This window comes from Cervus canadensis, chromosome 28 (assembly GCF_019320065.1).
Source record: "Cervus canadensis isolate Bull #8, Minnesota chromosome 28, ASM1932006v1, whole genome shotgun sequence".
Taxonomy (NCBI): Eukaryota; Metazoa; Chordata; class Mammalia; order Artiodactyla; family Cervidae; genus Cervus; species Cervus canadensis.
Window position 1 is genome coordinate 2,248,691 of NC_057413.1, and position 13,398 is coordinate 2,262,088.

Sequence of the window (13,398 nt, forward strand, 5' to 3'; positions counted from 1 at the left end):
CCTTTCTTTGGGATTGGAATGAAAACTGACCTTTTCTAGTCCTGTGGCCACTGCTGAGTTTTCCAAATTTGCTGGCATATTGAGTGCAACACTTTCACAGCATCATCTTTCAGGATTTGAAATAGCTCAACTGGAATTCCATCACCTCCACTAGCTTTGTTTGTAGTGATGCTTCCTAAGGCCCACTTAACTTCACATTCCAGGATGTCTGACTCTAGGTGAGTGACCACACCATCGTGATTATCTGGGTCGTGAAGATCTTTTTTGTACAGTTCTTCTGTGTATTCTTGCCACCTCTTCTTAATGTCTTCTGCTTCTGTTAGGTGCATACCATTTCTGTCCTTTATTGAGCCCATCTTTGCATGAAATGTTCCCTTGGTGTCTCTAATTTTCTTGAAGAGATCTCTAGTCTTTCCCATTCTGTTGCTTTCCTCTATTTCTTTGCATTGATCACTGAGGAAGGCTTTCTTATCTCTCCTTGCTATTCTTCAGAACTCTGCATTCAAATGGGAATATCTTTCCTTTTCTCCTTTGCTTCTGACTTCTCTTTGTTTCTCAGCTATTTGTAAGGCCTCCTCAGACAGCCATTATGCTTTTTTGCATTTCTTTTTCTTGGGGACGGTCTTGATCCCTGCCTCCTGTACAGTGTCATGAACCTCTGTCCATAGCTCATCAGGCACTCTATCAGATCTAGTCCCCTAAATCTATTTCTCACTTCCACTGTGTCATCATTAGGGATTTGATTTAGGTCATACCTGAGTGCTGTAAAAACATCCTGTAATAAGGGGGCAGTAGCCTCTAATTCGGCTTGCTGAGCAGAGGTTAGGCTGGATTGCCGCACCTTTGTTGTGGGTCCAGTATAACCATCTTTGAGAGTTTTATTTGCTTCAGTGAAATAAATAGGGGCACTAGTAAGAGGAATTGTTTTAGTAATAATAGGAATTATCCATTTGTGTTTAGCAGCAATAGTAATCAAAGGTGACTTTGGAAAATGGTTATGAACCTCACCTATGAAATCAGCAATGTCAATTTGCCAATCCATACTGGTAACAAATAATCTATGGATTTGCTCATTAATGAAAGGAAGAACAATTTCATACAGAGCATAACCAGAAAGTTGTAATCTGGATCTCATTTTTGAAACAAGAAAGGAAATAAGCATTATGTAAGTAGTCATTATTTTCTTAGGAGTGTGGGACAAAAATCCCCATTTGAGGATTATGACAACCTTAACCTGTGGTTGCCATAATATTCCTGTAAGGGAATCTAAAGTAAGAAGAATAAGTAGTGTCTGCCTACAATGCAGGAGGCCTGGGTTCGATCCCTGGGTTGGGAAGATCCCCTGGAGAAGGAAATGACAACTCACTCCAGTACCCTTGCCTGGAAAATCTCATGGACAGAGGAGCCTGGTAGGCTACAGTCCATGGGGTCACAAAGAGTCGGACACGACTGAGTGACTTCACTTTCACTATCACTTTTGCTGGATAGCTTGGTTCACAAGATCTAATTCCTGTTTAGTTTGTTCTGTTAGTACCTGGGGGCTATTTAAATCAGAGTCACCTTGTACGATTTGAAATAGTTGTGTCAAAGAATGATTAGGAATTCCTAAAGATGGTCATAACCAGTTTATATCTCCTAATAATTTTTGAAAATCATTTAAAGTTTTCAAGGAATCAGTTCAAATTTGTATTTTTTGTGGTTTAATAGTATTTCTTTGCAATATATATCCTAAATAGGCATATGGTTCCTGCTCTTGTAATTTATCACAGCAATATGTAACCCATATTCTTTTAATTTAATCTCTGTGTTTAAGAAAATACGTTGAAGTTCCTCCACAGAAGGAGAAGCTAAAAGAGTATCATCCATATAATGGATAATACAGGCCTGAGGGAATTGTTTTCTAATAAATTCAAGTGGTTGGGAGACATATAATTGACATAATATAGGACTATTAAGCATTCCTTGTGGCGATATCTTCCAGTAATATCAAGACACTGGTGTTTTATTATTAATTGACGATACAGTAAAAGCAAAATGGATAGCATCAGATCCTTGTAGAGGAATAGTATAGAAACAATCTTTAAGATCAATGATTTTTATTTTCCAGTTTTGTGGTATCATAGACGGTGATGGAATGCCTGGTTGTAAAGCACCCATAGGTTCAATTATAGCATTAATTTTTCTTAATCAGTTAAAATTCTCCATTTTCCTAATTTCTTCCTAATAACAAAGACAGGAGAATTCCAAGGGCTGGTAGTTGAGGCAATATGATTAAGAGATAATTGTTCCTCTTCTAGCTGTTCAAGAGCCTGTAACTTTTCCTGTGGTTGGGGCCACTGCTCTGTCCAACAGGCTCATCAGATCTCCATGTCAATTTAATTGCTGGAAAATTTTTTGTTGTTCGGCAGTGGCCTGCACTAAAAAGCCTGTGTATTTTGAACAGCATTATATCCCATATTTCCCATAATGTGTTTAGCTTGAGAAGATATAGTAGGAATTGTTCCATAAGCTCCCCATTGCATCAATAAATCTCATCCCCATAAATTAATAGGGATATCTGCAACTAAAGGTTGTAAAGTTGCAGGTTGTTGTTTGGGACCTGAACAGGTCAAAATATTAGTACTTTTTTGAATATTTTGCATAGTTCCAATTCCAGTTAACATAATAGGAACATCTGTTAAAGGCCAAGAAATTGGCCAATGCTTTTTAGATATTTTAGAAACATCAGCTCCAGTATCTACAAGTCCTGAAAATTGCTTATTATTAATATATACAGATAATATGGGTCTAGAATCAGATACAAAAGTTTGCCAATATACCTGTTTTCCTGTACTTCCAAATCCTCCAGTTCTTTTAATATGAGATTTACTAGTAGAGACATAGGTAATAATAACAATTGAGCTATATGATCTCCTTTTATTATTTGATAAGGATACTCTGTTTTCATCATAATAGAAATTTCACCCTCATAATCTTTACCTATAATCTCCATTAGGACTTGAACTCCCTTACTTGTTAAACTACTGTGTCCTAATAATAATCCCACACTTGCTTTAGGTATTGGACCTTTAATTCCAGTAGGGATTTTATAAATTCCCATAGCTGGCATAAGAAGTAAATTATCAATGGCGGGGACATCTAATGCTGAGCTCCTGGATGTTGCAGGAAGGAAGTTGGCAACCCGGGTGAGTGGTTTGGAAGGGCTGGATGAGGTTGCTGTTCGCTGGCTGTGTACACAAAAGGAACAGCGCTCCAGGTTTGCTGAGAGCTCACATTGTTTGCTGGTCCCTGAGTGGGGCCCTTCTTCCAGTTTCCTGACAAAGGGGATCCCTTTTATGAAATTTAGATCTACACTGATTAGGTTAGGCAATAAATGATTGCCTTTATTACAGCGAGGGCATGATCCAAGTGTCTTTTCATTTGTGGGAGTAGGCTTATTTATTTATTATATTTTTATTAGTCTTGCAGTTTTTCCACACGTGTCCTTTCTTACCACAACTGAAACATTGAACCTGCTGATTCACTTGTTGTTTCAAGCCCGTAAGGGCTTGAGCCAACATTTGCATCTTATAGGGTTCTGATCCAATATCATGACAAGCCTTAATATAATCCTCTAGAGGCTTTCCTTGTGATTTGAGAGGCTGTAAAACCTTTTGACATTCTGAATTTGCGTTATCATAGGCAAGCATCAGGAAACGGCAACCCACTCCAGTACACTTGCCTGGAAAATCCCATGGACAGAGAAGCCTGGTAGGCTACAGTCCATGGGGTCACAAAGAGTCGGACACAACTGAGCAACTTCACTTAATTCAGTTTGAGCAACAGTTTTCACCAAATTTTGTTTTAATTGGGCGATAAAATCAGTATAATGTTCTCCATTAGATTATTTTACATTGACAAAAGAAGGATGAGACTATCCTGGGGGGCTATCCTTTTCCCATGCTCTAAGACAAATAAATCTAATTTGACTTAAAAGTTGATCATCGGATTGTAGTTGATACCCCTTGATACCCCCCTGACCCCATTAATTGCTCCACGGTAATATTAAGAGGAGGATTAGTCGCTGTATTTCTTTGAGCCTGTTGAGAGGCTTCATCTTGCCACCATGTTCGGGGCTGTAAAAATTCCGGAGTGGATAAGCAAGGTCTAGCGATCATTTCCCAATTATGTGGAATGAGTCGTTCAGACTGAGCCAACCCCTGAATAAGACCTGTGGTGTAAGAGGATGTAGCTACATGTTGTGTGCATGCCTGTTTAATCTCCATATTAGTTTTTAAAGAGAGAGGCGTATGCTCAAATTGTACCCCGCCTTGTGGAAGCTGAGCATTAGGGGGCACCTCAGTCATGACAACAGGCAAAACCAAAGCATCAGGGTCACCTTCTCGCCTCGCTGCTCCTACAGCTTGTTGAAAAGATGAGAGAGCAGGCATAGACGTCTTTGGTATTGTGACCGCGGCTCTAAATACCCCATCATCCCATGGTGTATCAGGATCTAGTGGAGGGAGGTTCCTGAACTACAGGGGGCTCCGGCCAAGGAGCCGAAGGCTGTGAGACTGGTGAGGAAGGAAAAGCTTTAGGCTGTTGCTCAGTACCATAGTTCACACGGGATTTAGAACTCAAAAACTAAGCCTCTCTCTCCCCTTCCAAAGGATTATGTTTCCCTTTATCCAGATTTTCATAAATATGAGGTGGCCGGACAGGCGAATCCTGAGATGCAGGAAGAGCAGGAGTATCAGATTCTGAATCAGAAGAGTCAGACCGTTCAGATGGTTTAGGAGCCAAAGTGGTGTAAATAAGGTCACACAGAGACCACACACTCACAGGAATGGAGTCCGCAGACTGATAGGCTTGACGCAAACCACGCATTACTTCTTTCCACTCATTAAGACTCCCTTTTTCTGGGTCCAACCAGTGCCCATGCTTATGAGTTGCCTGAAATAATTCCTGAAAATTCTGTTCTTTCACTTTCACTCCAGAGCTATGTAGTAAGGTTTTTAGAAGCACCATACAGTCAGCATGCTAAGAAGGAGCTTGCTCCATTGTGTCCCTGATTGTCAGATCCAGGGGGGTGTACTCACCAAGCACTTTCACCGCCCTCCGATCTCTCGGCTGGAATTCCCTGCATCTTCTGGCGCTGTCAAAGGAGAGCCTCAAAAACTACTTGCACCCTCAGGTCCCTGTTCCGGCGTCAAATGTCAGGACCAGTCCAACAACGAACTGACCCAAGGGACCGATGCCGCAGAAGAGTAAAGAGAAAGAAGACTCAGAAATAAAGTGGGGATCAAGGGGCTGATGCCACCCACAGGCAGAAGCCCAGATCCTAATCCTCACATGCCTTTGATTGTGACATCTGCTTCCTTGTTCATGCTCTAGAGATATCTGTTCTTTACAATCTCAGGTCGGGGATGAAGACATACAACGCACAGTCCTCAGTGTCGAATCTTCAGGCCTTTCATGACTTTGTTTAGCCTTTTGGCTAGTGACGCCCTGTCTCAGTGACTCTCTCAATGCTCTGGTTAAGGGAACAGTCACTAATGGTTTTCCATCAGTCACCCAGCCCTTCGCCTGGGGGTGATGAGAAAGTCATTCTTATTTTTCAAAGAAGCCCCGTTAGTTATAGTACAGGTCTGCACAGAGCGTATTCCCTTCATTTACCCTGCCATGTTCTCGAGTGACATGCAGCCTGGCTGCAAGCACTTGCCTCTCGGAGCAGGTCTGAGCTGAGTGAGCACTGGGGTCAGAGGAAGGGCAGAGAGCCTGCAGGCGGGTGGCCGCGGTTGCCTGGCTCCGCTCTTCTCGCTGTCTGCTCCAGAAAGTGGCCGGTTCCAGAAACCATGCAGATTTGGGGCAAGGAGGCACTGACCGCAGCGGGTGGAAAATTCGGACCACAAGGGGCTTCCCAGATGGCGCCCGTGGTAAAGAACCCGCCTGCCATTGCAGGAGATGTTAGAGATCCGGGTTCCATTCTGGGTCGGAAACATTCCCTGGAGAAGGAAATGGCCACCCACTCCAGGATTCTTGCCTGGAGAATCCCATGGACTGAGGAGGCTGGCGGGCTACAGTCCATGGGGTTGCAAAGACTTGGATATGACTGAAGCGACTTAGCACGCACAGGCGTGCTGAAGGGTGTGAGGGTTCTCTAGAGAAGCAGAACCAGGACGGGTGTGTGCACAGAGAGCGGGTTTAGGGAAGTGCCTCCTGCGGCTGTGAAGCTTCGTAAGCCCGACATCCGCAAGGCGGGCTAGAAGCTGGAGGCCTCGCAGTGTGTCAGCCTGAGGCAGGGGCGGTCGCGGGCAGGATTCCTTCTCGTTCTGGGGCCATATTAGGGCCTTCAGCTGATCTGACGAGGCCCACCCACATTATGGAGGGCAATCCGCTCTACTCAAAGTCTACTGATTTCAATGCTAATCTTATCCCAAAAACTCCTACACAGAAACATCCAGAATGACGTTTGACCACACGTCTGGACACCACGGCCCAGCCATGCTGACAGATAAAATTAGGCTGTCACAGCCGGCACCAGGAAGCACTCAGGATGTGTGTTCAGCGGTCACTGGTTGGACAGCTGTGGGCCTTCAGCTCAGGAGTCACTGGCCATCAGTCAGGAGCAGGCCGCGCTCTGGGGCTGGGGCAGCAGAAAACTGCCTTCCCCCGTGCCTATGTATCACAGCACATCTCCCAGGACAGGCTCCCCGTGGCTTCCTGGAGATGGCCCACAGAAGTGCATGTGTCTGCGAACATGAAGACATGGCGATTGGCCTCTGGGTCCAGGGCCGGAGAACAGCAGGGCAGAGGCAGGACCTGAGGGAGTGTCCAGCCTCCTGCCCCCGCGTGCTCCCAGGCTGCCCTGGGTCAAGGCCCACGGGGGTCATGGGCTGACCTGGGCCCATTGAGCAGCCTGGCTCTGTGTCAGGTTATGTTTGCACCAATTTGCTCCTTATGCGACTATTTCATCTGCTCTCTTCAGGGCGCTTAGCAATGTGATATAGATACGTGTGTGAACATAGATACACTGACTGAATGAGTTATGCAGAAGGAATTTTTGTGGCTAATCTCATGTCTGAAATAACTCACTGCCCTCCTTTCCTCACTCAGCCAGCCAAGCCCTGGAGCTCTGCCCCATCACCTCCCAGGTCTTCCATCTTCCTCCTCCCTCCTTGCCCTTTATCACTCTTTACCTGGATCCCACAGCAGTTTCCTAACAGGTCCGCCTCCCAGCCAGCTCCAGCTCTGGCAGGGAGCTTTTTATTTTTTTTTAAATCAGAAAACAATTTAATGCTTTTTCTTTCAATAACGAAATGTGAATAAATTTCAATTTAATTTACTCTCTTAAAATATTACCAGAAACTAATCTTTACACTGTTTCAGTTCTATTAGTTTATAAAGTTTCACACTTCACTGGTAAATGCATTTTTATTTTAAAAATCATATATTTTACTCATCAGTTACATGATTAAATATTATTATACAGCAGTTTTCTTTTTTTTCCAGTTTCGCTTTATAAAATTTAATTAATTAATTTATTTCAATTGGAGGCTAATTACTTTATAATATTGTGGTGATTTTTGCCATACATCGACATGAATCAACCACGGGTGTACATGTGTCTCCCTCCCATCCTGAACCCCCCTCCCACCTCCCTCCCCGCCCCATCCCTCTGGGTTGTCCCAGGCAGGGATTTTTTTAAAACGCAAATCCCATCAAGTCTCAAACCTCAGACCTTCCAGGGGTTCTCCAGACTGTCAAGATAAAGCTCAGACTGGCACTCATCTGGGAGGTTCTTTGTGGTATCACCTACTCCTGACCTTTGGCTCCAAAAAACAAGCAACCATGTCTTTGTAAAAATGCCGAGCTCTCCCCTTCCTCCCCATAGCTAATTTCCGCCCTGCGTACCGGTCTTTTCTTGTTTAATGATCAGCACCTTTTCCTGCTTATTCTGCAGATGTTTCCTCTCCACACTTACGGGCGGGAATGTCCATCTGCCTGATAAGGGCTCTGCCCTCTCCTGGCCCCGGGGAGCACGTGGGACTCAGGCTGGGCCCCTGGACACTCATCTCAGGACCTGGAACGTGACTGATGTGCCACAAGGAGGGGCAGGAAATGCTAGGAGCTCTTCCCCAGCTCTGAAGTGCTGACTGAGGCTCAGTAAGTCCTGGCTGGACCCCTGGGCCCTGCGTCTGCTCTGCCCTCGTCTTTCCCAATCTGTCTTCAGATTGTCCCTCACGTGGCCTACTTTTCTGGCGTTGGCCAGAGTGAGATTCTGGGCTTGCAACTGTCGACTACAAATTGGCACTTACCAAGAGCATTGCCAACGACTGAACAACAAATGTGTTTGCCATCTGCCTCCAGGGAGACTGAGCCCTGTGCTGCTATAGCAGTTTGCCTTCCATAAACTCCTGAAGGAGTTCAGGACGGAGTGGCGCACTCTGCTCCAGGGAGGCTGGTGGGACAGGCCTTCAGATCATTGGATGTTTCTGGCAACAGATTTTATGACCTCAATCCTTGCATTTCCTCATATCTAAGTGAAATGAAAGTCGCTTAGTCGTGTCCAACTATTTGCGACCCCATGGACTATACAGTCCATGGCATTCTCCAGGCCAGAATACTGGGGTGGGTACCCTTACCCTTCTCCAGGGGATCTTCCCAACCCAGGGATCGAACCCAGGTCTCCCGCATTGCAGGCGGATTCTTTACCAGCTGAGCCACAAGGGAAGCCCCCTCATCTCTAAAGAAGTACTAAATCCCTTCATGGTGACATCAGATCCTCATGACTAACAAAAAAAATCCTTTTGTAAAATGAGGACTTAATGGTATTGAACTCTCCCTTCATCAAAACCTTATATTGACGCCCCCACCCCCACCCCCCTCGGCCGCTTTGGAGCCTTCTCTCAGAGCTGTCTGAGATGCTGCCTCCTGGGCTGTGGTCCTCATTTTGCCCCAAATAAAACTCAACTTGCAGCTCTCAAGTTAAGTTCTCTTTTTAGTCGACACAAGCAAAACCCCCCATCAGCCCCCTCCCACCCTGTACAGTGCCGTCCTGGGAGCCTACAGACCCCCTCGCCTGAGCGACACCCTCTGGCCTCAGCTCCCATGGGCCTCACCCGTCTCAGCAGGACCTGTGTGTCTTTACAGCCCCCATCCCAGCGCCGTCTCTGCCTTGTCATCGACATGGGATGAGTGCTGGTCACGCTCCTTCATTACAAATAAATAGAGAAGAAATCTGGAAAGCACCGTTTCACAGAAGTGAAGGAAGTAGATACTGACTTTTCACCATTTTTAATGAAAATCTTAAATATTGTATAAATCCTCTGCTTGAAACAGGATATTCCTTGGAAGGACTGAGGCTGAAGCTGAAACTCCATACTTTAGCCACCTGATGGGAAGAACTAACTCATTAGAAAAGACTCTGACATTGGGCAAGATTGAAGGCAGAAGGGGACAACAGAGGATGAGATGGCATCACTGACTCAGTGGACATGAGCTTGAGCAAGCTCTGGGAGTTGGTGATGGACAGGGAGACCTGGCGTGCTGCAGTCCATGGGATTGCAGAGAGTCTGAAACGACCAAGCGACTGAACTACTGAACTGAACTGATCTGCTTGAAACAGCGTAAACTGAACACGCTCCGGGCGCTCCCTGGCTCTGTGGTGCCTTCCTGGCAGCTCTGAGCGGGCATGCGATGCCACCCGCAACCCATCCTGAAGGGTCTGTGGCCTCCCTTCTGCCACCACTGTACAGTGGCCCTTGCTGGCCCATGTTTTCTTCTGATGCGTTATTCATATTTTTAAAAGCTTTCTGGATGTCATTTATGTGTCTTTGTCTGCGCTGGGTCTTTGTTGTGGCCCACGGGCTCCTCTGGCCAGGGTCCACCTTGCTTTGCCTGGCTCTGAGTCCATATCTGCTCCTCTCTGGGTCCTCCCCTGTGGGTGTGCCCATCTCTTAGCCAAGATGGGTGCTAACAGAGAGGCCTCTGGGTGGGTGTGCATCACCCAGGATGGGGTGGCGCCCCTCCGTTTCTGAGCCCCGAGGAGCCTTTCTGTGCAGGGGTGGTCAGGACGGTCTCCTTGACCTGGAGAACAAGGACTCTGTAACCGGTTTCTCTCTTACCCACGTAGGACTCAGCTCTCCTTGCTTCCGCTGTGGTCTTCACCTTGCAGAGTCTGTCCTCGGGAGACAGACCCCAGCGCTCAGCCTGGGGCCCATCCATCTCCTGCCTCGGGCCAGGGGTAACAGCCTCCAGGGCGCTGAGTGGGGAGGTGGCTGGGAGACAGCAGCTGCAGGGATCAGGAGGGAAGTGAAACAGCCCAGGAAGTTCTCACATGGAACCCACCCTTGAATTAACAAAACATGGTTCTGGGCTAAACTGGAAAAAGTTGGGGAAAATGCTTAATGATGAGCGACCCACCTTGAAAGAAGTTGGTAAGTCAGGTCGGAAGGGCATCTCCGGTGGCTCAGCGGTAAAGAATCCACCTGCAATGCAGGAGCTGAAGGAAACGCAGGTTCCACCTCTGGATCAGGAAGATCCCCTGGAGCAGGACATGGCAACCCACTCCAGTATTCTTGCCTGGAGAATCCCACGGACAGAGGAGCCTGGAGGACTATAGTCCACGGGGTCGCAAAGAGTCGGACACGACTGAGCAACTTAGCACATACACACACAAGGCAGGTCTGAAGTCTGGGCAGAAGCCTGGGGGTCCAGGTGGGAGGGTACAGACGGGGGAGCTGGGCCTCACAGGGACCGACACCTGGATCTGAGTCGGGTGACCCGGCCTCGGTGCAGCTGACGGCAGGAGGCCCCAGCTCCATCCCAGTAAAGCCTGGAGGGGAAGAGCCTGAGAGACAAGTCCCTCCTAGCTTCTGAGGGCAATGGGCTGGGTTCCGAGATCTATGGAACATATTCCAGTGCTGGTAAAGGCACTGTTCAATATTATTATTTAAATTATATTCAAGCTTAAATTGTATATTATAAATATGGACCACAGCCTTGTCTAACTCAATGAAACTATGAGCCATGCCATGTAGGGCCACCTAAGATGGATGGATCATGGTGGAGAGGTCTGAGAAAATGTGATCCACTGGGGAAGGGAATGGCAAACCACTTCAATATTCTTGCCTTGAGAACACCATGAACAGTATGAAAAGGCAAAAAGATAGGACACTGAAAGATGAACTCCCCAGGTTGGTAGGAGCCCAATATGCTATTGGAGATCAGTGGAGAAATAACTCCAGAAAGAATGAAGAGATGGAGCCAAAGCAAAAACAACACCAAGTTGTGGATGTGACTGGGGATGGAAGTAAAGTCCGATGCTGTAAAGAACAATATTACATAGGAACCTAGAATGTTAGGTCCATGAATCAAGGTAAATTTGAAGTTGTCAAACAGGAGATGGCAAAAGTGAACATGGACATTTTAGGAATCAGTGAACTAAAATGGACTGGAATGGGTGAATTTAATTCAGAGGACCATTATATCTACTACTGTGGGCAGGAATCCCTTAGAAGAAATGGAGTAGCCATCATAGTCAACAAGAGTCTGAAATGCAGTACTTGGATGCAACTTCAAAAATGACAGAATGATCTCTGTTCGTTTCCAAGGCAAACCATTCAATATCACAGTAATCCAAGTCTATACCCTGACCAGGAATGCTAAAGAAGCTGAAGTTGAATGATTCTATGAAGACCTATAAGACTTTTTAGAACTAACACTGAAAAAAGATGTCCTTTTCATTGTAGGGGACTGGAATGCAAAAGTAGGAAGTCAGGAAATACCCGGAGAAACAGGCAAATTTGGCCTTGGATTACAGAATGAAGGAGGGCAAAGGTTAATAGAATTCTGCCAAGAGAATACACTGGTCATAGCAAACACCCTCTTCCAACAACACAAGATACGAGTCTACACATGGACATCACCAAATGGTGAATACCGAAAGCAGATTGATTGTATTCTTTGCAGCCAGTGATGAAGAAGCTCCATACAGTCAGCAAAAACAAGACTGGGAGCTGACTGTGGCTCAGATCATGAACTCCTCATTGCCAAATTCAGACTTAAATTGAAGAAAGTAGGCAAAACCACTAGACCATTCAGGTATGACCTAAGTCAAATCCCTTACAATTATATAGTGAAAGTGGCAAATAGATTCAAGGGATTAGATCAGATAGAGTGCCTGATGAACTATGGACAGAGGTTCATGACATTGTACAGGAGGCAGGGATCAAGACCGACCCCAAGAAAAAGAAATGCAAAAAAAGCCAAAATGATTGTCTGAGGAGGCCTTACAAATAGTTGAGTAACAAAGAGAAGCAAAGGAGAAAAGGAAGGGTATACCCATTTGAATGCAGAGTTCCAAAGAATAGCAAGGAGAGATAAGAAAGACTTCCTCAGTGATCAATGCAAAGAAATAGAGGAAAATTATAGAATGGGAAAGACTAGAGATCTCTTCAAGAAGATTAGAGATACCAAGGGAACATTTCATGCAAAGATGGGCTCAATAAAGGACAGAAATCATATAGACCTAACAGAAGCAGAAAATATTAAGAAGAGGTGGCAACAATACATAGAAGAACTGTACAAAAAAGTTCTTCATGACCCATATAACCATGATGCTGTGATCACTCACCTAAAGCCAGACATCCTGGAATGTGAAGTCAAGAGGGCCTTAGGAAGCATCACTACAAACAAAGCTAAAGAGGTGACGGAATTCCAGTTGAGCTATTTCAAATCCTAAAAGATAATGCTGTGAAAGTGTTGCACTCAATATGCCAGCAAATTTGGAAAACTCAGCAGTGGCCACAGGACTGGAAAAGATCAGTTTTCGTTCCAATCCCAAAGAAAGGGAATGCCAAAGAATGTTCAAACTACCACACAATTGCACTCATCTCACACGCTAGCAAAGTAATGCTCAAAATTCTCCAACCCAGACTTCAACAGTATGTGAACCATGAATTTCCAGATACTCAAGCTGGATTTAGAAAAGGCAGAGGAACCAGAGATCAAATTGCCAACATCCACTGGATCATCGAAAAACCAAGAGAGTTCCAGAAAAACATCGACTTCAGCTTTATTGACTATGCCAAGCCTTTGACTGTGTGAATCATGACAAAGTGGAAAATTGTGAAAGCGATGGAAATACCAGCCCACCTGACCTGCCTATTGAGAAATCTGTATGCAGGTCAGGAGGCAACAGTTAGAACTGGACATGGAACAACAGACTGGTTCCAAATGGGGAAAGGAGTATGTCAAGGCTGTATATTGTCACCCTGCTTATTTAACTTATGTGCAGAGTACATCATGTGAAATGCCAAGTTGAATGAAGCATAAGCTGGAATCAAGATTGCCAGGAGAAATTTCAATAACCTCAGATACATAGATAACACCCCTCTTGCGGTAGAAAGCGAAGAA

At 45.5% G+C, this 13,398-nt stretch overlaps 1 protein-coding gene across 1 annotated transcript in view; it reads right to left on the reverse strand.

Annotated features, from left to right (window-relative positions):
- ECI2 (enoyl-CoA delta isomerase 2) overlaps nt 1-5,140 on the reverse strand; it is a 23,604-nt gene extending 18,464 nt beyond the window's left edge. Inside the window, exon 1 of the mRNA XM_043450367.1 lies at nt 5,079-5,140. Within this exon, the coding sequence (XP_043306302.1) occupies nt 5,079-5,125 (47 nt within the window). The 5' untranslated portion in view covers nt 5,126-5,140. The remainder of the gene's footprint in view (nt 1-5,078) is intronic.
- Between the last annotated feature and the right edge of the window lie 8,258 nt (nt 5,141-13,398).